The sequence below is a fragment of the Beauveria bassiana genome (genome assembly GCF_000280675.1).
Source record: "Beauveria bassiana ARSEF 2860 unplaced genomic scaffold BBA_S00007, whole genome shotgun sequence".
Lineage (NCBI taxonomy): Eukaryota > Fungi > Ascomycota > Sordariomycetes > Hypocreales > Cordycipitaceae > Beauveria > Beauveria bassiana.
The window spans coordinates 1,186,394-1,209,839 of NW_007930842.1; the positions used below are offsets into that span (position 1 = coordinate 1,186,394).

The 23,446-nt window shown below is 52.3% G+C and overlaps 9 protein-coding genes across 9 annotated transcripts; 3 read left to right on the forward strand and 6 right to left on the reverse strand.

Moving 5' to 3' along the window:
- Positions 1–935: 935 nt before the first annotated feature.
- Positions 936–2,984, reverse strand: BBA_03604 (anaphase-promoting complex subunit 10; the record flags this gene model as incomplete). The annotated part of the gene is made up of 3 exons (XM_008598701.1): positions 936–1,488; positions 1,538–2,334; positions 2,742–2,984. 3 exons carry the CDS (start codon positions 2,982–2,984, stop codon positions 936–938), a joined length of 1,593 nt encoding a protein of 530 aa, XP_008596923.1.
- Positions 2,985–5,574: 2,590 nt separating this feature from the next.
- Positions 5,575–7,140, forward strand: BBA_03605 (tripeptidyl peptidase SED3; the record flags this gene model as incomplete). Its single annotated transcript, XM_008598702.1, has 2 exons — positions 5,575–6,519; positions 6,574–7,140. The coding sequence occupies 2 exons, from the start codon at positions 5,575–5,577 to the stop codon at positions 7,138–7,140; spliced, it is 1,512 nt and encodes a 503-aa protein (XP_008596924.1).
- Positions 7,141–9,966: 2,826 nt separating this feature from the next.
- Positions 9,967–11,138, forward strand: BBA_03606 (uncharacterized protein; the record flags this gene model as incomplete). The annotated part of the gene is made up of 3 exons (XM_008598703.1): positions 9,967–10,049; positions 10,452–10,742; positions 10,835–11,138. 3 exons carry the CDS (start codon positions 9,967–9,969, stop codon positions 11,136–11,138), a joined length of 678 nt encoding a protein of 225 aa, XP_008596925.1.
- Positions 11,139–12,214: 1,076 nt separating this feature from the next.
- Positions 12,215–13,626, reverse strand: BBA_03607 (endothiapepsin-like protein; the record flags this gene model as incomplete). Its single annotated transcript, XM_008598704.1, has 4 exons — positions 12,215–13,002; positions 13,059–13,183; positions 13,234–13,348; positions 13,398–13,626. 4 exons carry the CDS (start codon positions 13,624–13,626, stop codon positions 12,215–12,217), a joined length of 1,257 nt encoding a protein of 418 aa, XP_008596926.1.
- Positions 13,627–14,563: 937 nt separating this feature from the next.
- Positions 14,564–17,638, reverse strand: BBA_03608 (stress protein ORP150; the record flags this gene model as incomplete). The annotated part of the gene is made up of 1 exon (XM_008598705.1): positions 14,564–17,638. The coding sequence occupies one exon, from the start codon at positions 17,636–17,638 to the stop codon at positions 14,564–14,566; it is 3,075 nt and encodes a 1,024-aa protein (XP_008596927.1).
- A 1,152-nt stretch (positions 17,639–18,790) lies between these two features.
- BBA_03609 (uncharacterized protein) lies at positions 18,791–20,277 on the reverse strand (the record flags this gene model as incomplete). Its single annotated transcript, XM_008598706.1, has 5 exons — positions 18,791–19,012; positions 19,065–19,405; positions 19,456–19,960; positions 20,020–20,047; positions 20,111–20,277. 5 exons carry the CDS (start codon positions 20,275–20,277, stop codon positions 18,791–18,793), a joined length of 1,263 nt encoding a protein of 420 aa, XP_008596928.1.
- Positions 20,278–21,076: 799 nt separating this feature from the next.
- On the reverse strand, positions 21,077–21,462 carry BBA_03610 (uncharacterized protein; the record flags this gene model as incomplete). The annotated part of the gene is made up of 4 exons (XM_008598707.1): positions 21,077–21,103; positions 21,156–21,237; positions 21,282–21,322; positions 21,373–21,462. The coding sequence occupies 4 exons, from the start codon at positions 21,460–21,462 to the stop codon at positions 21,077–21,079; spliced, it is 240 nt and encodes a 79-aa protein (XP_008596929.1).
- A 248-nt stretch (positions 21,463–21,710) lies between these two features.
- Positions 21,711–22,301, forward strand: BBA_03611 (Gim complex component GIM3-like protein; the record flags this gene model as incomplete). Its single annotated transcript, XM_008598708.1, has 4 exons — positions 21,711–21,737; positions 21,796–21,924; positions 21,979–22,046; positions 22,109–22,301. 4 exons carry the CDS (start codon positions 21,711–21,713, stop codon positions 22,299–22,301), a joined length of 417 nt encoding a protein of 138 aa, XP_008596930.1.
- Positions 22,302–22,865: 564 nt separating this feature from the next.
- On the reverse strand, positions 22,866–23,324 carry BBA_03612 (MFS transporter; the record flags this gene model as incomplete). Its single annotated transcript, XM_008598709.1, has 1 exon — positions 22,866–23,324. One exon carries the CDS (start codon positions 23,322–23,324, stop codon positions 22,866–22,868), a length of 459 nt encoding a protein of 152 aa, XP_008596931.1.
- Positions 23,325–23,446: the final 122 nt, after the last annotated feature.

Below are 23,446 nucleotides of genomic sequence, written 5' to 3' on the forward strand. Positions count from 1 at the left end.
AAGCTAGCTCGCTACGCCACGCCGGCACTCACCGGTTGACCGGATCACCCTCCTCCCGGCCGTCGTAGTCTGTCCCGCAAAAAAAAAAAAAAGAGGTCACTTGCCACAAGGACTTTGCCCTGCAGGTTCCAGCCGCGGCCTTTGTGCATCTGTACTTGCGACGCTGACTCGGCTATGGCTCGCTCTTCATAAGATGTCGCGATGCCTTGCATTTCACGAACTTGCTTGATTATCGCCCCATTACAGAGATAGTTCGTGTCGGGGCAAGTTCCTGGATCAAACAAGGAGCTGTAATCCACCAATCCATCCACAACCCCCGCCCGGTGATAACCCTTGTGTGGGTCAGCTTATTCCCTGGCCCAACGACATCTCCTCGGCGTCAAATGACCAGCAATTCCTGTAACAAAAGCTTCCAAATACTCTCGCCACCTTTCTGTGGAGGGAACTATATCCATAATCCTAAGAAACAACGAGGCGCGATTCTATCTCTCCTGTCCAACCAGGCCTCACTCGCTCAGTAAACCGTCTTTCTTCCTCCCTGACAAGCTACAGGGTAAAGCTCCGCCGCCAGCCTTACCGTCAACTTGCCCTTGCTCCATCGTTATTCGAGGCTGTGCAAATACATCTTGCGATTGACCGTACGCTCGGTGAATCCACATTGAAGTGCGGGTAATTGTAAACACCATGCGACAGGAGCAGTTGCCACCGTTGCTTACAGGTTCAAGGGTCACACAAACTTTCCAAGTATCCAAGCATAAAACTTGACCAACCAACGGTCGCAAAAATCTAGGAGCTCATCCGGAATATCGATAGTGTCATAATTCCTTCTAGAAGCTCGCATCTCCGCGAGCACAATCATTCTAATGCAAAGACATCATCATCTTGTCTGTACCATAAACGCCTGGTCCACATTCCGTAACCATCCATACCTGTGTCTATCGCAGCTCCGGCTCTCTCAAGAAATCAGCCGCCGAAAACGCACTCTCGCCCGCCTGCACCCTCGAAGACGCCAATATCCTTGCCACGTCGCTCAGTCTCTCACCGCCACCACCACCGTCACCCGCCTGCTTGCTGCTCGCCACCATGGCCGCGATGCCCTCAGCGTCGTCGTTCTGCTGCTGTCGCCGCCCGCCCGCCTGCTGGCCCGAGTCCGGGTCAAAGGCGTAAATCTTGATGCCACGCAGGTGCGTGTCCTTGCCGTTCTGGTGGTTCTCCAAAATCTGCATCTGCAGCACATACGACACGAGCGTGTTGCCGTCGGGCTCGCCCCCGGCCCCGCTGATGGGCACGTCCTGCCAGCCGTAGGGGTTGTCCATGGTCATTGTCGCAAACTCAATCATGTTATTCTCGCTCGTCCCTGACCTGAACAGGATCTTGGTCGGCGTGTACGACTCGTCTTCCTGATAGTCGACGAAGAATCGAATCACCCGGATCCCGACGCGCTTGACGAAATACACCGTGAGCTTGTGTGGCTGCGGGCCGTCCGATCTAGACTCGGGTCAGTCCGCCATCTACGCGTTATGACTGTAGCACATACTGCCAGTAAAGCTTTAAATCGTCACTCCGCAATTCCTGCACGCCGTGTCCAGGTTTGTGGCTGCTGACCGTAAACTTCCCGAGATTGGAAATCTCCTTGAGTCCAATTGAAGCTGGGTCCACAAGCACCTCCTGCTCATCTTGCTCTTCCTCCTCCTCTTCTACCTGTTCGTCGATGCTCGTATCCTCGGCTTCGTACTGCTCCTGAGACATGACCTCGTCCTCGTACGCCATGGCCTCGGCCTGCTGTTGCAGCAGCACCTGCTCCTCCAACGTATTCGCGCTCGTTGGGCCCTGTGCGGCGCCCGTGCGACCACTGCCTCTAGCCATGGCCAGCACACTGAGATCCGGGTCCGAGTCCGAGGCGTCGGACCCCAAGGGCATGCTGAGGCGCGGCGTCGTCGTGCCCCGCGTTGCTGCATCGCCATGTTGGTCAGCCTCGACGCCTTCCGTTTCTGTATCCGGCTCCATGTCAATGCCCGCATCCAGTTCTTCGTTCGATGAGGGTGACGGCGGCGGGGCGTCGCTGCGCTCTCGCCGCCTCTGAACGCTGCCGCCGAACCGCGCCCGCCAGCCGACTGACCGCTCGGTCACGCGCGCCGAGAGCTGCCGCATGCGGCTGAACATGCTGCTAGCCTCACGGTCCAGGCGGCTCAGGCGGTTCATGAGGGCCTCGTAGTTTTCCACCTGAGCGACCGGCCACTCCGCGTGCACCGGGGAGCTGGACCGTCGCAGAAGGGCGCCGCCCTGTGTGATGGGAATTGGCTCGAGATACTGTCGCGGCATGTGGAACCACGGCTGCGCTTGCAGAGAACCAAAGACGAAAAACCAAGAGAAAGAAGATGTTCGAGTTGAAAGTAATATAACCGAATAACACTGTGCTACTCTGAAACATGGAGCCGAGCGGCTCTCCAACAGAAGCGCCGTCGGCCCCAGTCATAAAAGAAGCAACAGCAACCGGCGGAAAGCACCACTTGGAGCCGACCGCCACCCAAGCCAAACGGAAACGGTCTCTCATGTTTTTCTTTGCGCCAAAAGTTTTTGTCAAGCTACAAACACGACAACGTTCTGCAGCAAGTTTGCGTCAAATTGCAGAGCTTGTTCCCGACAATTATGCGTTGCCTCGCAAGCATTGACTCGCCAAATCACCACCACAACTCGAGCGCTATTCTCAACTTACATCGATGTAACCGAAATGGATTTACCCGGGGCGCCACGGTGGGCATCTGATGCTCGTCGTCGCTCTCCGGTTGCCGCTGCTCCGGGGTTCTGTGCATATTGCGCGTCTGCGGCGGCCGCGTGGGCGGCAAGAGACTACGGCCATTATCCTCCTGCGTGGCCGGCGGCGAATCTGGCTGTGGTTGCTGCTGCTCGGTCTGGGCGGCCTGGTTCGCCGCCGTGTTGGCAGCAACATGGCGGGCCCGACGTGAGCCGCGCTGAATGTTCATGCTGTTGTGGCTGCTTCACCGAGGAAGAAGCGCTCATGATTTACGCGTTGTGCGTCACGAAACGTTAAAACATTTGTCGCGAGATCACGTGATACACTCAACGCAACCATGGCCACTGTTGCGTGACTGTTTCGTACGCAAAGTACGGGGTCGAAATCGAATATATGATATATGGCATTGGATAAGCGATTTTAAGTAATGTTTGTGACATAGGTTCGAATTAGAATGGTGGTGGGATTCGGCTGTGCGTGCCCAGTCGATGTTCGTTTTGGCGGCTTGCTGAAAGCGGTGGAGGGAAGGGGGTTATTATTACAATCAAGGTCTCTGCTTTAACTGATGCCACTTGCCATCTTTTCGTATCATGCCTACTATGACTTGTGCACTCTCGTCAGAATGCCGCGGCGAGTTATAGCTCGGCCGAGGACGTTGCCAAGACATGGCACCCCAGGTTTTGATTCGTTCATTAATCGGTCAGCTGAAACAACAATATGTGCAGCCCCTGATGATCGGGACATGCAAAATCTGCAGTGGTGTCGGTTGGTTGGACCGGTCAGCGTCGACTTGACCACGAGACTGAAGCCCGAACCGGTAACGGCTGGGGAGCCACTCAAGGCCGGAGCCGGCTAATGGCTTTCCCGCGCGCAGTTGGACGCGTGGCACCGGCAGTTGAACAGGTAAATCGGGTGCATCCACTGTTCGGCGGGTGACGAAGGATGCGAACAATTGTTCAGCGCTCATGCGGCTGTTGAAGAGATGGAGAGCGAACCCCCTTTTCGCTTCCAAGCGAGAAGCAGCGCAGATGAATTCGTAACGTTAGCTTGTAGGGCCGACGACCGTGCTCAGCAGTTTCGGGCTTAGCTTGCCTGATATTGATGCAAGGCGGCGCTGGGCTGAAAAAAAAAAGGAAAATCTTTGAGGGGCCAGAGTCGTCGAGGATTGATGGCATGACGCCATGAGGACCTGTCTTAGGATCCGGTTGCTGGAGTTGGTCTTATTATATCCATGTTAATAAGAGCGATTTTTCTGGGGTTAGTCGGTCGGGCCGTGGCGGAGCAAACAGGCCGAGGAACGTGCTGTCGAGGACGCAAGTTTGTCTTCTGTGAGGGAATCGTCAATTCGTCATGGAATACCCCTGGAATTTGTCTTTTTGCTCGTCTGTGTAATTTACCACTCTCAAGAATTGCCAAGCAGGGGAGAGTCGAATTCAGCCCGCCGAGCACGTTGGCAGATGGGTGGCAGTGATAGGCTGGGGACATACGTTTCCCTACTTGGGTTTTTTTTGCAGGCTCCAGCCTCCAGCCTCCAGGCCGCAAAGATGAAGTCAAAATTTAAGGCCGCCCGCTACTAATAACCTAGCAACCTAGGTGCTATGCAAGCAAGGGCCTATGGCGGCGGCATGAGAGCAGCCTACCAGAAAAATAGCGCTGGCCAGATCAGCCGCTCAATACTTGCATATGTTGTATCCAAGTTTGCATCCGAATAGCGTGTGATTCTGTTACGAGAGGGCGTGTGCTGAGGTTTACCTTGAAGACAATCTGGCCGTTCAGCTCAAAAACTGCGTAACGGATATACGAAGTGGCGTTTCGGCTGTGGGAGAAGAATAAGAAAAGCCTCATTGGACGCCACTGACCTGCCGGCTGCGGCTTCGTATTATCTAGGTATTATCGACATGGTTGCTGGCCATCTACATGATGCAACAGAAAGAAGAAAAAAAAAAAAGAGGCAAAAAAACGAGAAAAGAGGAGAAGCAAGAAAAACCCTGATTTATTCATTTTTTTTTCCATGATGTCGTCCGACTCGACATCAAGACGAAACAGCTGCGGCAAGTGAATGGCACCCCAATATAGCGCCAGGGCACGGCATCAGCACCCACTTGCCACTCACACCAGCAAACTCTACGGAGTATTAGCGGCCACCGACCACCGCAGGCTGCTGGATTAGTAAAAATCAATTCGTTGGCCAATGGCCCCGCCCACTGTAATAAAGCCGTGCCTGGGCTGCCGCAGAGCCGCTAAAGCAGGGCTTGGGCTGGCGCTCAGAGCTTGCGTAGTGCTGGTGGCTGCTTTTGGCTCCATTCCACCCACCAATCGTCGCCAGCCTGCCACGCCAGGTCCGCCTCGATGCTGCTAAAAGCAGCAAAACGAACTTTGATTGAAACAAAAAAAAGAGGGATGGGAAAAGGCAGCTAGCCATCTGCCCGTGTTAGATAATGTCCTAGTCCCCGCGACTCCCGCTCGTTTCTAATTCATTTTTTTACTTTTTGTTTTTTGCTTTGTTGTTTGTTGGAAGCCTTCGCGTAATACAAAACGAATCTTGACCTCGTGTTACTTTTGATCCGGACTTTTGCTCGCCTCTCCTCTTTTCTCCCCAATCCCCCCTCTCTTGGCATCCCGCATCTCGATTCCACCCATATATTTCCCCTGATATCGACTGTGCGCCTATATTCGCCTAACATCAAGTCCGATAAAGAAAACGGAGTTGATATTCCGGCCTCTGCTCTTTTGGGCGACTCTCATTCAGCACTTGTCGCCTTTGTCACAGTTCTTTGACACACGGTACGGTGCTTGTGCCTATGTTGGCAAACGCAAGAATGCTCTCCCGGCGCAACCTCATCGTGGTTGCCGCCTTTGTCATCTTTGGCTGCACCCTGCTACTCACCTCGCAGCGCCTCAGCGGTCCCTTTGATTTTGGCTATCCAGACCTGAGCAGCGGCAGCACCAGCACCAGCGGCAGCGAAAAAGAACTACTCGAGATCTACACTAGCAGCCCCGGCGAACTGCTGCCTACGGCATCATATGGCTCGACGCCGGGCACGCTGTTCGGCCGGCCGCCCAAAGAGACTCTTGCTGCCGCCCCGACCCCCGCCGTCAAGCTCGGCTGCGAAAACTTTCCCGACATGTCCAACATCTTTGTCGTCCTCAAGACGGGCGCCTCTGAGGCTTACAATCGCATCCCCACTCAGCTCATGACCAACCTCAAGTGTGTCCCCCATTACGAAATATGGAGTGACATGGACCAGACCATTGCCGGTCAGCGCATTTTTGACGCCCTTACCGACGTCCTCCCTCAGGTCAAGGCCCACGAAGACTTTGAAATCTATCATCACCAGGCCAAATGTCCCATTGACCAGGAGCACTGCAACAAGGACTACGACACGGCCGGCAAAGGCTGGTCCCTCGACAAGTACAAGAACATTCACATTGCCGAAACCAACTGGGCCAACCAATCCAACTTTGACTGGTACTTTTACATTGACGCCGACACCTACGTTTCTTGGCCCACCCTCGTCGAGTGGTTCAAGCTTCTCGACCCCTCCAAGCCTGTTTACTTTGGCAGCGTCGCCCTGCTAGGCGGTTTCCCCTTTGGCCACGGCGGCAGCGGCTATGCCGTCTCCAACGCCGGCATGAAGAAGATGTTTGACGGCAAGTCCAAGGTCGCCAACAAGTATGACGAAAAGGCCTCGACGACCTGCTGCGGCGACTACCTATTTGCCTATGCCATCAAGGAAGAGGCCCAGCTGGACGTCCAGAACATGGTACGCATCATTGATGCAACAACGAAACACAATCGCTAACTTGTCACCCTACAGTTTCCCACTATCAACGGCGAAAAACCGTACTCGATGCCCTTTTACGACGGTCACTGGTGCCAGCCTATTATCACCATGCATCACGCCGCTAGCGAAGAAATCGACGAACTCGACAGATTTGAGCGCAACCGCCAGTTCAAGTCGCCTGTACTCATCAAGGACGTCTTTCACGACATTATCCAACCCAAGCTGCGCAACGACCACGACGACTGGGACAACCTCTCCGAGGATGTCTTTTATTTTGATCCTACGAGCCGGGAGTTTGACGAGGACGAGACCAAGCTGCGCAAGCCAGAATCTGGCTACAACGACGCCGAGAAGCAGGCGCACCTCGACTTTGAGCACTGCCGTGCCGCGTGCGAAAGCCTGGAGGCCTGCGTCCAATTTCGTTTCGGCAAGGGCATCTGCTCGACGGCGACGGCGGTGCGATTCGGCAAGCCAGCCGAGGCGAGCGAAGACGAGAGCCCCAAGCACAAGTCGGGCTGGATGGTGGACCGCATCAACGAGTGGGCCAAGAAGCACGACAACTGCGGCACCCCCAAGTTTCCTGAGCTCGAGAAGAGCTGAATGCGGGTAGCCCTACATCCGCATTTAGACTTTGGGAAACGAGATTGCCGAATTAAGCCTCCTTGACGGAGCGAGATTGCTGAAATGGGCGACCGCAATTCAAACTGACGGACGCTAGCGAGAATCCGGCCCTTTCGCGCGCCGGAATGGAGATGCACTTGCCTTGGAATGTTTGCGTCACTACGCAGATGCCGTACAGGCACAAGCGCGAACTGGCATAAGAGAACAAGAACAAAAGCTTGGACACGAATTTGGGTCACGGATATGGTTAAACGGAGTTGGGGGCAGACATCTTTTGTGTTGTTTTTTAGATTGCTATTTCATGGCACAGCGGGCTTGCTACAATTGTTTCACTTCAGGTACATATTTTCACTACTGTAACCCAACCGTTTGGATAGGTAGTCGGGACTAGTTTGATTTTCTTGCTTTTCCTTGCCAGAAATATACGAGGAGCAGAATTTCTGACGAGAGTTTGGATGTACAGCTATTCATGACAGCCATTATCACATTCCAACTTTGGTCGCGCGTCGGCCGGCGTGTTTGGACGAGCTTCAACCACCTGTTCATACGAAGTACTAGTTAAGGCCCTGATGACGAAACTTCCTCGCAGCTTTAAATCGTATTCTCTACGTATGTGCTGGGGGGGACATAGGGCAAAAAGGGCGTTGCCATCGCCGAAAAGCAGGGGCAAGGAGAAAGAGAGGGTCGAGGGGGAATGTAGGCCTGACCAGACAAACTATCAAACAAGAGACGGCATGTACTGGAAACTCGACAACAAGCATAGGGAGGCGAAAAAGTTTCGAGTCGGACTGCGTATCTGGCTTGCGGATACTAATTAGTTGTTGTGACGAACATCAGGCTGACTTGTGATCGGATGGACGGCAGGGGCAAGCAGGGGGGAAGGGGAAAGGGGGGGGGGGAAGGGGGGCGCTGGTGGGCACAATCAAGCCGAGGTACCCCGTTGCGTGCTATTTATATCAGAAGTAAGGTTTATTTGTCAGGGCATGATGACTATCGTATATTGCTGTCAAATATTTGGTCTTTGCGGTCACGAGCATGGAGAGTAAATAGTCGAAATGTTTGAAGCGTGGGAATTGATTGCATGCAATGAGCATCAATCGAGATTTCGCATGCATCTTTAATTCGCACATGGCACTAGTGAAATTACAATACGAAGGGTCAATCAATTTACTGGTAGACACTGGGGAAGGGGCGGCTTGGTGGTGGAGTTGGCTCTAACAAGGCTATCAGTATAAGGCTGTTTTGCTGTAGAACATGTTCTTTGTTCACATTGGCTCGAAATGGATATAATTGGAAGCTGTTGCTACGATAGGTAGTATACAGATCACAAAAGCGAAATTTCTAGGAGTAAACTGGAGAGAGGCCGATGCTTTTTGTTAGACGGTGAAAGCACTTAGTTTACGCGCTGAAATTCCGCCCAAACGACAGAGACCGTAACTAGTGTAAACGTGGCATACCAGTGGTTATATAGCCAACTAAGTTAGCGCCCCCCCTTGCTGAAAGCTCTGCATTGCGCCGCCCCTTGCTCCAAAAGGAGTCCAAGACAATGCGATATTGGCATATTGGACAGTGACGTATAATAGCGCCGGCGGCTGGCGCGCACAAGTTTGAGGGATGTGAGATGTGAGATGAATAAGGCCTGCAAGGGCCGACTTTGTGTGTCCAGGCTCAGACAACAAATCAACCGGAATCCTGGTGGGTGAATGCTGGGGTTTTCAGCTCGACGACGGGATGAGAGGAAATGACGTTTTGCTCATGGAGGAGGCTGCGTTTCAGCGGCTACAATGCGCACTTGAACTCTCTTTTGGCAGAGAAAAAAAAAAGAAAAGAGCATGAAAAAGATTTGCCTGCAAGCCACATCACAAGCGCATGCAATAGCAAATGACTGACCTCGGGTGGGTTGATGATTAGGGGACACGAGTTGCAGCTTTGCAACTGGCGGGAGATGCTGGTTTCCCCACAGAGGCGGGCTGACACGTATCGTTTGCCAGTGATGACTGATGACTTAGCGCAAGCCACGAAATGCACGGTCGATTATCATAGCAGCGGTTACAATCCGAATCAAGCCCCAATGCCGCCGTTTGTACAACTGGCACAGCAAGCCGTGCGAAAGGACTCGACTCCTCTGGCCCAGATTATGATGATGATGATGATGATGATGATGATGATGATGATGATGATGATGATGATGATGGATATGGCTTTTCCGAGCTCGGCATAGATGCATAGGGAGCCTGAGGCGCAGCCCCTCTGCACCCCCCCTTATCTTGGACAAAGAAATTGTATTCAATCTCCCATAATATTAAGATTGAACATTCCCCCTCCCCGGTCTTTTGCTTTCGAGGGTTCACCACAGCCTCACGCAGGGCGACGCCAATTACCCTTATCCCACATCTTTCTTAGTCTGCTTTAGTCCTTCATCTCGCATCTTTTTCTTCTTCAGTTTTTCACTCTTCACATTAATTCTTCGTTTTCAGAACCGACATAGATTACAACGACTCTGCAGGACGCAAACGCACACAAAACCACATTGAACCTTTTAGACACGTCCCCTTTTTTTTTTCCTCTTCACTCTCCTAATTCGATACCCACATAATTTCGCTGCGCTGCCTTCACACCCGCGACGTCATAGCCTCACCCCTTCACGGACGACAAAAAGCTCGACAAAAAAAAAAGTTACACGACCAGCTGATTAATTGGCGACAAGAACGAAAAAGAGACCAATCCATCGATCGCCAGATCTTTTCTGCAAATCCATTGAATTAGCTCCAAGCGCACATGAGCATCCTTTTCGCTACTTTCGACATGGACGCCACTACCACTGACCGTACCTATACCGACGAAGAGCTCGACCGCGAGTGGAAGCCCAAGAGCCGCCGACCTCTATCGTAAGTACCATCTCGTCCTTGGTTTTGGGTCGCCTATTTCCTGTTTGAATCACCTGCGTTGCATGGCATCGCATGGCTGCCACTCTCGATGCCTGCACCTTACCTTGCTTTGCCTGGCTTTGCTGCAGCACGTCTCTACAAACACCGCCGTCTACCTACTTACTACAACCACCCGGTCTCGTTCTAGAGAGAAACCTCGGGTCCTGCATTCCTCCTGCGAATAGACCAAAACCTGTCTCCATTTCCGAGTACCTGATACTTCATCTATCCACAACCTCCTCTCCCATTCAATCGTACTGCATACCGCCCCCCGAAACATGATCCCTATCTGGCCACCCACACCATGTGGAGAAGGAATGGTCGCTACTCTCCCATTTCTTTATTATACTCGCTTCTTTCCAGCCATCTTGTTTCTTTCTCCCCCTCTTCATCAATTCGCCAATCCGTTGAAAACGCACTTGATCAACCAGCCAAGCAATCCCAATATCATAGCCAGCCTGCAACCGCAAATACAACAGCCAAATCACCCACCATGGACTACCAGCACGAGATTCAGCAGTCCGAGAAACAGCAGCGAAGGCTAACCCTCAACTCCGACGATAGAACCGTCGCCCGCTCCTTTTCCGATGAGCTGATGAACATCTTCCGCATTGACAACTCGGTTGCCGACCTCGACCAGCAGGTCGACACTAGGTGCGTGAATCTACCTCAATCACCAAGCTCGAGCTCCTTCCGACCCCCTGAGCTCCCAACTCCCGCCAAACGTCGAGCTAATAAGTCTCCAGACGAGCCAAAGTGAACCGCAATACAATGGAGCTTGCCTCGCTCGAGGCTCGCCTCCGTGAAATGGAAGAGCGTCTCAAGAGGAGCCAGCAATCGCGTCCCGACCTCCAGCTCAACACGTCCGACATGCCCAAGCACGCTCCCACTCACGCGCCGCCTCCTCCACCGGACAAGGACGACAAGGCTCGGTCCCGCCCCGGCACCGCTCGTGCGCCCAAGCAAGCTCCCAGCGCTGGTACCATGCCCCCTACTCCGGGCGGCAGTGAAGGTAAATACCATTTCGTCATCAAGGCCGACTGTCAATAAAAGCCGACCGAGAAAGCTTATTCACTAACCCGATACCTTGACTTCCCTTTATTATAGACGGCGACCACTAGTAAAGGATGTACACAACAGATCCCTTTTGCAAACAATATCCGTCGAAAGAAGAAGGGCACCGTCCGGCCGCCGACGACTTCCCTCACCCCCCTCATCCACGATGCATGTGGTTGATGCCGACGCTGTATTGACTTGCCCATTCTCAAACTCGTTGGACTATCTATCCAATCTCGAAAGGGGTAGCTGGCAGTCCAACGCCCCCCTCCTCGCCACTTGCATTTATACGACCAGCGCTTTTGTCTTTCTGTTGGTCGTATAACCTATTCATTTATTTAATACTAGCCGTCGACCCCGCATTGTCCATTGGTCACCTGCTTTCTTCTTTGCCAGTCCCGAAGCTTCGCATTATGGGCATTCAGCTCAGCACATCATATACTCGACACCAACTCCCAATACCAATTATCGCGGACATCAACCCCAAGGCCAGCTGCAAAGAGAACTTGGTACAAAGAACAACACCACCAATTAGGTGCCATCATGGCTTCTTTTCTCCCCAAAAATTCTTCAATCAACGCCGTACTCTTACTTCTATTTTTGATTTGGATTTTTGTGGACTCTTCTCTTGCAACCTCTAGCTATAACAAGGCTCAGTAAAGTTGAAAGTGGAAATGTTGTCTGTACCGATGACGGCCAGCCTGGTGGACACGATGGACGGGGGTTTATCAGACGTTGCCTATCTTTCGCGCATCATTGTATAGCATGATTTTTCTCCAGGATACCAATCATTGACATGACCCGTGCTTCACCATGCGTGACCAAACTGCATTGTGTCCCTGCTCAGCAACAAGTTCAAAGAAAAGAATGGTTTGGAACAGAGGTGATGTGGGGGATTTGCTGCTGAATGATGGCGTAAATGACATCATTTGCAAAAGGAAAAACAAGCAAATTGTCAACTATTCATTACACATAATGGATGCTACTTGTTCCTTTGCTTCCCTCATTTTACTGTCTCTAGGTACAAAGCAAAAATGACAGTCGAAATAATGTAGTCGGCAATTTAAAATCTACATCTCGTCCGTGAGAACTTTGTTGGCAAATCCGACGCGCTGCTTGTCCAGGTCAAACGCCACAAACAGCGCCTTGAGCATTACGTCGCCCAGAACCACAATCTCCATGCCCTCGGAGCTCTGCATGCCGCCCCAGCAGTACTCACCTTTGGGATCCGACGGGCCGTAGTTGAGGTAGCGTCCGGGAATGGTCAGCACGTGCTCCGTGCCTGGAAGCTTGAAAAGCAGATCGGGCAGATCCTTGGTGTTGGCGCACGGAAAAGTGTACACGCCATCAAGATTGGCGGCGCGGCGCATGCCGGGAACGCTATACCAGTAGCGACTGGCCAGGGCGCTAGGCAAAAACATGAGAGTCGTGCCAGTGTCAATCGTGCCAGAGAAACGATAATACCACCACGTCTGATCGGGAATGGTCCATGACGTCAGATCAAAGTTGACATCCCAATGAGGACTTCTACCGACCGCATCGAGCCAGGTAATATTGTCCGAAGCCTTGGCCATGTCGATGCGGCCAAATTCAAACTGGCCGGTGTCATTTCTTTTCAAGTCGACAGTAAAGACGGGCGAGTCAAGAAGCGGGGTGAGCAGATCCATGAAGGTCGGCACTGGAGGATCAATGTTGTTTCGCAGGCGCTTGGCCAGCCCCATGATGCCGCTCATTTCAATGTCCGTTTCGAAACGCGTGGCAATGGCCTGGGCAGATTGCACGGTCGCGTTGACCACCTCGATGTTGCCGAATCGAATCGTGTCCTGGTATACTATGCCATACGCCGAGGTGCCATCCACTAAGGAAGTTAATTAAAGTCTATAAGCAGGCTGTGATCAAAATTTATATACTTACGATACTGGACATCCCAGCGAGATTCGTTGAGAAGAGACGAGGTGTGGGAGTCTTTGGGACGGTATTGAGGCGCATATGGTCCGTTTCTATTGACGCGATATTTGGTATCTGTCGATTGCACCCACCTGATTTGTGTTAAAGTGATTTCTGAAGAATTGTTTGAGGTCTAACTTACACATCAGAGGAGCCGGTATCCAACGCCATTTTGACCGTCTGTGGTGGGTTGCCAATCTGAATGTCCGCCAGGTACAAATCATCGTTTCCCATGGGGTGAACGTCGACGAGCCCATCTACAAAGTGTTAGATACAGTCCTTTTATGCATTGAACTCGAAAAATACCATCTTCGGCTAGAGAAAAGCCAGGTGAGTCAGAATTTAGGCTGCTGCCACCCCATTTCTGCCTCGCGGCGGCCCAGTCACGGTGAAAATCTCTCTTGTCCGTGTCACTGCGCGCCACTTCGAAGGAAAAGGTCGTCGAGCCTAGATCCTGATTATTCCGGATGGGAAGCACAGAAGCTGAGACAAGTGAAGCCGCGAGCGACAGAAAAGACAGGCACTGCCACAACATGGCGAATCGAGGCGAAGCGTGTTTGGAGCGTGGGGGCTGAGAGTTTCGAGGATTCAAAAAACAGTTGTGTGGAAAACGAAAAGAATGAGAGAGGAGCGAGTGACTGAGTAAGTAATGGAAATTCTTCGAATGGAAGCTGCAAGAGAGGAAGCGAGCGACAATAAGTGACTGACTGCGCAATGAGAAGATGAGAGAAATGAAGGGAAAACCACCAGCTGCAGAGAAGGATGGGTGATGGACAAAAGTGAGCGGCAAGACCCAGTCAGAGGATTACGGTCAAAAACGGAAAAACACCTTATTGAGGCGTCTGAAGCAGATTGCGGAAAACGGGTAGGCACAAACGAACGTCACTTGGCAGCTGCCGGCCAGCCCCGTCTGCCAGCTGTAAACTTGTACACGCATCATCACCACCACCAACAATACGAAGCGGCGAATTCGCTCCGGGCCTGCGACAGCAAGTGATTCTACAAGCACCCCTCAACGCCTCCTTTGGCTCTTGTTTCGCAAGGAATTCTCGACTTGAGCCTCTGCTGCGAGCTCTTCGCACCAAGGCTGTCTCTTATCAGTCGCCGAAACGACCCTTTCATTGTCCTGGTGCCACGTAGCACGAATCAAACACGGCATGATGCGGCCATGAGAGAAATTAACGGAGCCAACTCTGTGCAGATGGCGTGCTTCATGTCACGGTCTAGCCTTGCTGCTCTTCTGGCCATGCAGTAACCCGCGATGCTGCACAAGGCCACGACAGGGGGCACGACAGCGTAAAGACAAAATGCCCGACGACATAAAGTTGACATCATCAATTTTTTCTGACCAGCGCAAATGCGGACGCAATTGCCTTCTATTCTATGAAAAGCTCCCCTCAGTTGTTACATATATACAGTGTTGATATACTTGTCCCTCATTCCTGTGGGAACGCATTATTCGTTGGAACTGTCTACAGTTCGTCATGTCCTTGCTCCGTTTCAGCCTTCTTCTCGCTCTCAGTTTCCTCCTGCTTCTTGTCTTCCTCAGCCTTGCGCTTTCGAAGCTGCTCGAGAATCTTGTCAAGCTCCTCCTGGTCAATGCCCTCCCCAAAGACCTCGGCATCAATGTCGCCAACGTCAAACTTCTTGTCCTTGCCTTTACCCTTGCCCTTAGACTTGGTAGACTTCTTGCTTTTGGGCTTTTTGGCGTTGCCATTAAACGAGCGAATGCCTCTCATAGCCACTTCCATGCTCGCCTTGCTCAGCTTGTCTTGCTTCACAATAATCTCGCTGCTGAGCAGCACGGGATCCTCGGTAGCACCGAGCTTGTCCTGTCTGCTCTTCATCTCTTCCAGCCACTGCTTGGTCTCGGTGTTGAGTTTCTCAACCTCGGAAAGGTCCTCGCGCTTGTACAGCGGCGGAATGGCCGCCGCGGGTATTTCCTCCTCGACCTTTTCCTTGGTCTCAGTAGAGTCCTCATCCTCAAGACCGTCAAACTCTCCCGTCGACGACTCGGCAGGGGCAGACGAAGTGGAGGTGGAGCTAGAAGCCGCCGAAGAACTGGCCAGGTACTCCTCGTGCTCATTAATCTGCTTGTAGATACCCTCAAGGAAATTATCAGTCTGAGCCAGAAGCTCCTTGAGCTGCTTGACAGCCTCGGGCCTGGCGGTGGATTCCTTCACACGCTTCTGAATTGGATCGGTAAGATCTTGTAGTGACTTTAATTTGGCCTTGAAGTCATCCTTGGCGGCAGTGGAGCCCTCCTCGTAAAGCCAGTCACTGGCTTCACTCGCCTTTTCGGAGAGAACAGTGCGCTCCTTCTCGGTCGACTTGGCGACAAACTCGTCGTTCTCGAGAAGGTCGCGAATCTTGTACGTGAAAGCCTCAAGCTTGTTGAGTGCTTCCTCCCGCTGAGCTCTGGCCTTGTCGGAAGCGGCAAAGGCCTTGAGGCGATCTCTAGAAGTAGTAAGCTCTTCCTTGGTGAACTGAGGAATGCCGGCCTTTTCGATGACAACTTCCACTGGAATGTTGACAAGCTGCGTCTTCTTGATGTCCTCTTTGGGAACCTCGGCCGCCTCAGTTGACGTGGTATCCTTGGCATCCGTAGAGGCAGAAGCAGTCGATTCAGTAGAGGAGGAAGTACTCTTTGATGTCTTGGAAGACTTCTTAGATTTTGCAAATTTGGTAGACTTCTTATCGGACTTGGACGAAGTAGAGTCGGCCTTGGCATCCTCGCCGTCTTCGGACGCATCCTTCTTGCCAAATCCAAAGAGATTCTTGACACCGTCCATCAGAGTCTCCTTGACTTCAGCCTCGCATTCGACCATCGCCGAGGCAACGGCAACCTCACCATTGTCGGCGGCCAGCTTGAAGGCCAGCTTAAACACAATCTCAGAGTCGACACAGGAGGGATACTTGTCTTTAAGAGCAGTAGCCGTGGCAGTCAGATTCTTGGTGGCAAATGTAGCAACAGTCTTATCGTCCTGGCCCACCTGCTGGTAAAAGCTGCCGGAAAAGTCCTTGAGGTCGTTGAAAGTAAGCTCCTTGGGGGCACCACCGAGAGGTGAAACAGAGGTCCAAAGTCGCTGGCGCTGCTCCTTGCCATTGGTGTTAGTGTACTTGATGCCAGCATTATACATGGACCCCTCGGAGATACGAATCTCCTTGACGCGGAAGCTAGGAGACAGCTCAGCGCCACGAAAAGTGGCGCCAAATACAGCAGCCTCGTCGGAGTTGACGTTGGAGCGAAGCTTGCCTTGCTCTCCTTCCTTCATAGGTTCGGCGATCTTTTCGAGAGCCTTTTGAACAAAGGGCGTTCTGGTAGCACCGCCATGAAGAATGATAGAATCGAGGTCAACAATGTCAAGGCCGGCCATTTTGAGAGCGTCATTGACAACGGTAGCAACACGGTCGGGGAAATCTTGGGCCATGGCCTCAAAGTCGTCACGCGTCAGCTTGTATTTGAAGTCGACATCCTCGTAGAGACCCTCAAAGCCAGCAGACGTGATTTGGTTGGCGCTCAGGACATGGCGAACACGCTCGGCTTCCTTGAGGAGCTTAGCCATGGCACGTCCGTGGGCGCGAACGCTGTCTGAGGTGGCAGATACTTTCTGGGCAGGCTTGGACTCGACAAATTGCGAAATCATGTTGTCCATGATGAGGTAGTTGAGGGCATCACCGCCAAGAGTGCGGTCCCATCCGGCGCCGAGCGACTGAACCTCTTGGATAGTCTTATTGTACTTGCCAAAGTCCTTAACATTGCGGCTCTGGAACTTAAGCACAGTGGCGGTGGTAGAGCCAGCGCCCATGTCAAAAATCATGTGGTGTTCGGGCTTGCCGCCTTCGTTTATGTTGGGGAACTGGCGCGTTTTTTTGGCGTACTCGAGGCCAACGGCCAAGCCGTCACTTATAATGTCGAGAACCTTTAGGTTGGCCATTTCGGCGGCGAGCTGGAGGGAACGGCGCTCCTCTGTGGTGTAGAAGGGCGGAATAGTCATGACGACGGAGCGGACAGACGAAGCCTCGCCGGCGAGAGCCTCGGCGTTCTTCTGGACGCTCTGGAGCTCCATGGCGAGCAGCTCCTCGACCATCCACGACTCTTGTTCGGCGGTCAGGGTGTTGGTCTTAAAGGAGGAGGTGCCGCGGGTGATGTGCTTGTGCAGCTGCAGGGCTGGGTGACGCGCAGCGTATTCGGCAACAATTGTATCGTCAAAGGGCAAGCCAAGGAGGGTCTTGAGGTTCGGGTAGACCTCGCCAGGGAATCGGGCGGAGAGGGCGATGGCGTCGCTGCCATACATTCGCTCGGGGTACTGGCCTGGCTTGACGCCGCCGGGAGCCGGCTTAAAAGCAACGGCGGAAGTCTCTTTGCGTCGCGAGTCCTTGGTCAGGACGATGTCGAAAGGCACGCCAGGCTTGACAAGGGCGGCCTTGATGTACTCTGTGCCGAGATCGATGCCAAGGACAGCCGAGACAGCCATCACGTTAGCGGAGAAGAAGAAGACGGCTCCGAGGAGCGTCATAAGCGACGAGAGGCGTAAGCGCGCCATTGTGCCGCAAATGTTGTGGTGTGGTGTAGAAGCGGTGGCGGGACAAGTTGCGAAAAGGTGTCTCGTGTAGCCGTGGCTATCAGAAAGAATTATGCATCGGGACCAGCGAGGAAAACAGGGAAAGGGTAGGAAAGAGACTGGAAATCAGAAGATTCAGCAGACGACAAAGTCTAGATGACTCAATTAATACTCCAAAGAGGTGGGCGGGTCGTCCTCTTTTTTGTGTCCTTTGGTGATGCAGTAATGGTTGATGTGGCCAGAGAAGCATTTCGAGAGGACAGCTTGGAGCTCCACAGGAAAGCTCGGGGTAGCGCAGGTACCGAAGAGGACAAGTTGCAGAGTTTCTTGGTGCATACGGTACTAGCAAGGTACTTGGTACCTGCCTCTACGCTTTCAGAGCTGGTGCCACCAGGCTGCGCCACATGCCCTTTCGCCTGTAAGGCTGTGAGCTTCAGTGGCTTAACGTCTGCAAATAAGCATAATCGTTAAACCCGTCAAAATTGTCCGACGTGCATGCAATCTGTACGAAGTAAACGGAAGTGGAAGTCGGCTCTAGAAGACGCCAGCCCCAGATGCAATCATGGAATTGCCTCCCCAGTCCAAACTATTGTCTTGATACCTCCTTGATCGGGTAGCAGTCTCAATTGGAGCACTTCCGGGCCAAGCCTTCGCTCATCAAGTAAAAAGTCAACGTCTCTATCATCCCTCAAATCAAGCAAAGAGTCTGTCATACCAATTGACCCTGCTTGCTGCCTGTATTCTAGTCGACTCTGTAGCCTTCAACAAGCTACTTAAGTCTTCGACGTGACGGGTGCCTTGTTTCTCAACCAAATTGTCCTCGTTATGGCTCCAGAATCGGCCGAGGCCGTAAACGCCCCTCATCATTTCATATGTAGCCGTATTTTACATTAATTCAGCCGGCTCGTCTATACACGAGTTTGCCACCAGCCCTACACCAAGTTCTGGACACTTCATAGCCACCCTGGTGCTTCCTGCTGGCCCTTCCCAATCCTCCAAGATTCAGTGCCAAAAAAATCGGTGAAGACCGAAAACGCCGCGATGCCGTTGTGTACAAATTCCTCTACAATATAGAGAACGGTAGAATGTATCGCCTGACATACTATTCAGGTTGTAGCTGACTCGGCAAGTAGTTTACTGTCCCTCCTGACGAGGGGGTCGAGGGGCAGCACCTCCCGGGTTCGTGTTCCGATTGTTGCCTCTTCCCCTACCCCGACCATCACCGCGACCACCTCGGCCGCGATATTCTCCACGGCCGCGGCCACGAAAATTGCCACTTCCCTCACGGTCATGACGGCCCCTATTGCGCTGTACCGGATGGAAATCATCAGTCGTCTGCGCGTGTCCAGGAGCAGCCTATCACTAGTTAGAATACGATTTTGAATGGACTGAATAGATGTCAACTCACAGCGGTGCTCACTTCGGGCTGATCATCAGCCCAAGATCGACCACCTTGGGCCTCTACTGGTACAGCAGGTTCGGCGGCTGCATCCTGAGGAGCCTTGACATTCACCCATTCTTGCGAAATGGACAAGTCATTGCCATTAGCCAGCCCATTTGGAGTAGCTTCGATGATAGTCAGAGCCTCAGCGCCAGCTTCAATTCCCGCCACATTGGCCTCCGCCACATCGGCCTCCGCAACAGTGCTGGCCGCAGGAGCGGAGTCCTCCGTCCCCGTTTCCACCGTCTGTGTGGTTTCGGTATAACCTGTTGTAGTGTAGCCCTTAGCTAGCGCACCGATTTCAGAGTCTAGTGCCATGTCAGTAACAAGAGCAAATCAATATGCGCTGTCCGCTTACAAGTTGATTCCAGCGTCTCTCCGGGAACGCTGATGACTTTCTCGTCTGATCCCTGCAACAACTTCACCATGGCAGCTACAGCAGAGCTATCTCCAGAGTATATGGCGAGCAGGACACCTTCAATAGCCTGGGCTTGATCCGACTCCGTGTCCCTGCCTTCCTCCCGGCGGTATGCAGCTAAGCGGAGGAACTGTGACAACAGGAGGAGGTCGTTCTGGAAGCTCTGCTCAAAGGCCTGCTTGGCTTCCGCAGCCACTTCGGCCTTGACCTTGAGAATTGTCTTTTCGAACTCGGCCTTGTCAGCAGCAGCCTGGGCCGCATACTGGTCATGCACTCTCTGATATTGAGCAAGTTGCTCCTCGAGGAGCGCCAGCTGCGCCTGCAGATTAGGCTTCTTGATAATTTGGGCCTTCTGGTCGTTGTTGAGGATCTTGGCGGCAACCAGTTCGTCGAGGGTTTTGCCTTTGTGCTCAGCTAGAAGGGAATCGGTTTTCGTGGCGTTTACCTGGAAGTGGCCGTTAGCATTGAGTGGCAATGCAGCCAAGAAGGACACAAATCGCTTACAATCTTTTTGTTTATGTTGCGGATGTACCTTGACGACGCGTTAGTTCAGTCCTGAGCGATGCGAAAAGACATTACCGTGTGTGACACATACTTCTGCAGCTCCTTGATGTACGGGCTCTCAAAGCTGTCATCGGCCTTGTCCGCAGAGGCAGCACCAGATGCAGTGCTAGGAGCGGGAGAATTGGTGCGCTCGATGGCCTTGGCAGCCTTCTTCTTGGCCGACTTGGACATGGGCTGGGTAACAGTCGAGGCGGCCATGGCGATCGTTCGAAAGATGTCGTATAGCTGTATGAGTGTTTGTCTCAAAGGGGTCGACGGAAATGGAGGACGACAGTCGAATGGATAGATAGAAAAGGGTAAAATGACAATGCTCCAATGCGGCGATAGATGCGAAGACGGAGACGTGATATCACAAAGGCAAAGCAGTGGTAGCGGAAGAAGTGCAGGTTCTAGGGGTGAGGAGAAAAGTTCGATTAGTCGATGTGGAAGAGTGAAACTGACGGTGCGTTTAGCGGGTGGTGGTGCACTGGTGCCCGTTTGCTCAACGACAGCCGCCGCCCGCACACCGGGCAGTGGGGAGACGGGTTTCTAGAACCGTAGAGAAACACGACGGTTTGGGCATCAATTGGGCGCGAAATAAAGCGTTTGTTCTTTGATCATCATTCCATAGAGGCGGGTATCTAAGTTATTCTAATCGCTAGTAAATACTAAGGAATTAAATTCATCGCGCGTTGGCGAGGCGTCGGTGCCTGAATGTAACTGTTGAGGCAGTGTGGGCCTGATCTCGTGCGCACATCGGGGGTGATCATGCATTGCAGTAAGCAGATGCTGATTCTGCGACTCTTTAAACTTGCCCCGACTGATGTCAACCACGGCAGTTTCTCCCACCCATTGAGTTCGACATTTGCGCGACAATGCGCAACTGGACCAGTATCCCGATTATGTGGTGTCGCGGTCGAGTTATGAAGCCGTTCAAGATTGGGTTGCGAGGGGGTTGTGTGCTGTTCCCAGACTGTCGTCGGCGTTCGTAGTAGATGCCCTTCTGTTCGCGTATTTTTCAACCCTTGAACTTGGCAAGAATATCCTGAAATAGTAATCAGCAATTAATCGGGAGACAAGATCGTTGTCATGCGTACTCGGGTAGCCTTTTTGACACTTCGGGTGGTGAGACCTCTTTCGCCCGACTGCTTGGACTGAATGGCCGCTTCTTTCACCAGGCTGAACATCATGTTAGCAAGCTCGCAAACATGTCATTTACATACAAGTACCACCTTTCCATGAAGAGCACATAGTTAAGGTAGATCTGTCGCATGGTCAGCAGTGTAAACAAAAGGGATGCGCCAGGCTGCGTACCGACACGTCGGCGTCCCTCTGCAGTGTATGATTCGAGTGCGCCTTGATTATCTTCTTCAAAGTCGCTTTTGGATATGTTTTTGTGCCCATTTTGATACTGTCTTTCAGCGAGAGCTGGACGCGAACAGGATCGAAATTACGTCAATCCCCCGTCGCGTCCTAAGCTGTCTTGTCAGCTTGTGTGGGGCCAGCCTCGTGGAGGAGACGGTGCGAAGACGGGAACAGCACGGATTGCGCACCGTACCCCACCACCAATTCCTGAGCTCCTGGCTCAGGATGCTTCAGCATTAAGCAAGGCCAGCAAACGAGGCCCCGTTGGCTGCAGTATAGCTCCCAGAATGTCGTCATTACTACAAAGGCGCATGGTATGCAGCTTATACAGGTGCCGCTCTACCATTCTCATGGCTAACATGTGTTGCGCAGCTTTCCAAGGAGGAGGAGAACGCAGGGCAAGAAGTCGAGGTCCGTCGCGAGGATCAAGACAAGATCAATAGATTCAGCAGACTGCACCAAAGAGAACTCCTTCTCGAAGAAGAGCTCAAGGCAAAAAATGTTTGTTTCACTTGTTTGGTGGTGTCGGGCTTCTCACTGACGACGGCGCAACAGAAAGAAAAGGAAGAGCTAGACGACCTCTCGACGGAACTTGAGCTCGCCGACGAAGACGAGAAGATTCGGTATAAGACCCCAGCCAGTAGAAAATGCGCTGGGAATAGCCCTGTATTGACTGTTGTCGCAGATATAGAATTGGCGATGCGTTCTTCCACTTGCCGCTTGAACAGGCCCAAGAAATGCTGAGCACAGCGACCACGCGAATCGAAGAGGATACCGGAGCCCTGGAGGAGAAGATAAGCACCATCAAAGAGCAAATGACGGAATTAAAAGTCGATCTTTATGCTAGATTTGGCAAGCAGATCAACCTCGAAGTATAGAAGACGAATAATACAGAAAAAGATACCCTAGAACATATTACTCTGTTGCAATTTATGATCAGGGTCCTGATGCGGCAGCTATATACGGACAATTGGCATGGATTTGATTCACTGTTCGCGATGGCTTCGTTGCTTCGCGGGGCCGAAAGCGGAGTTAAGCACTAGGGGCTCGCACGCCGTCTTGTAACTCGCCTATAAAACATCGTGTGCTCGCGTGCCTCGACGACGTTAACACTGTCACTAAAGTAGAATTTCTCGCTGCATTTCACGATCTACTCCGTGCATAGATTACAAGTATTTTTTTTTAATCCTTGTGTGCGCTTGAATGCTTCTGTTCAGCGCTGCGTCCCGAGACCTTAAAAGTCTGGTGCCTGTCCATCACAAATTCGTATAACCTGCGCATAATTCCATCTCATTCGAGTTTGATTTGAAAGTTGAATAGAGGTCGATCGATTATCGCTACGACATGATAAGGTCTGGAGGTAGAGTCTCTTCCGGGGTCTAACGCGTGATAATGACGGATAAGCTTAAAGAACATAGTGTTTATCCCTCTATAGCTCAAGCCTATGCATTGAATGCCTGCTTTCCTTGCTCCTCCGACTCGATGGTTAGCTCCTTTGTCAATAGAGATGTCATAGCGCCCACCGCACCAAAAGCAGCAAGAACATAGAACACTACTCGGAAAGACTCTGTGTAGGCCCCCTGGACAGCCAATAAAGTTTCGTGCGGCATGGTAGTGCCTTTCAAACCGGGGATAAAAGATAGCGCATCTTTGGGGTTTAAATGCGGAATGTCGGAGATTGTGTTCCCGATAGATGCAATAGCTTGCCCAAATCTACTATTAAACGCCGTCGATGCAATAGCAAGACCGATGAGCGCGCCAAAGAGCCGAAAAGCAACAAGCATACCTACGGCCAGGCCTTGATCTTCCGTTTTTTCTGGGCTGGCTTGCATGGGTATGGGCAGGACGGTAAAGAGGGAGCCAATGCCAATGCCAGCAATGACTTGAAAGCTTGCGGTCATTGCCATGCCTTGCTCAATGTGCCAGAGCCCAAAGAGTCCAGTTCCGACAGTAAGGAGCACCCATCCAATCCAAATTTGCCACAAGTAACGACGTGAGTATTCCACCGCAAAGGCGGCAATAG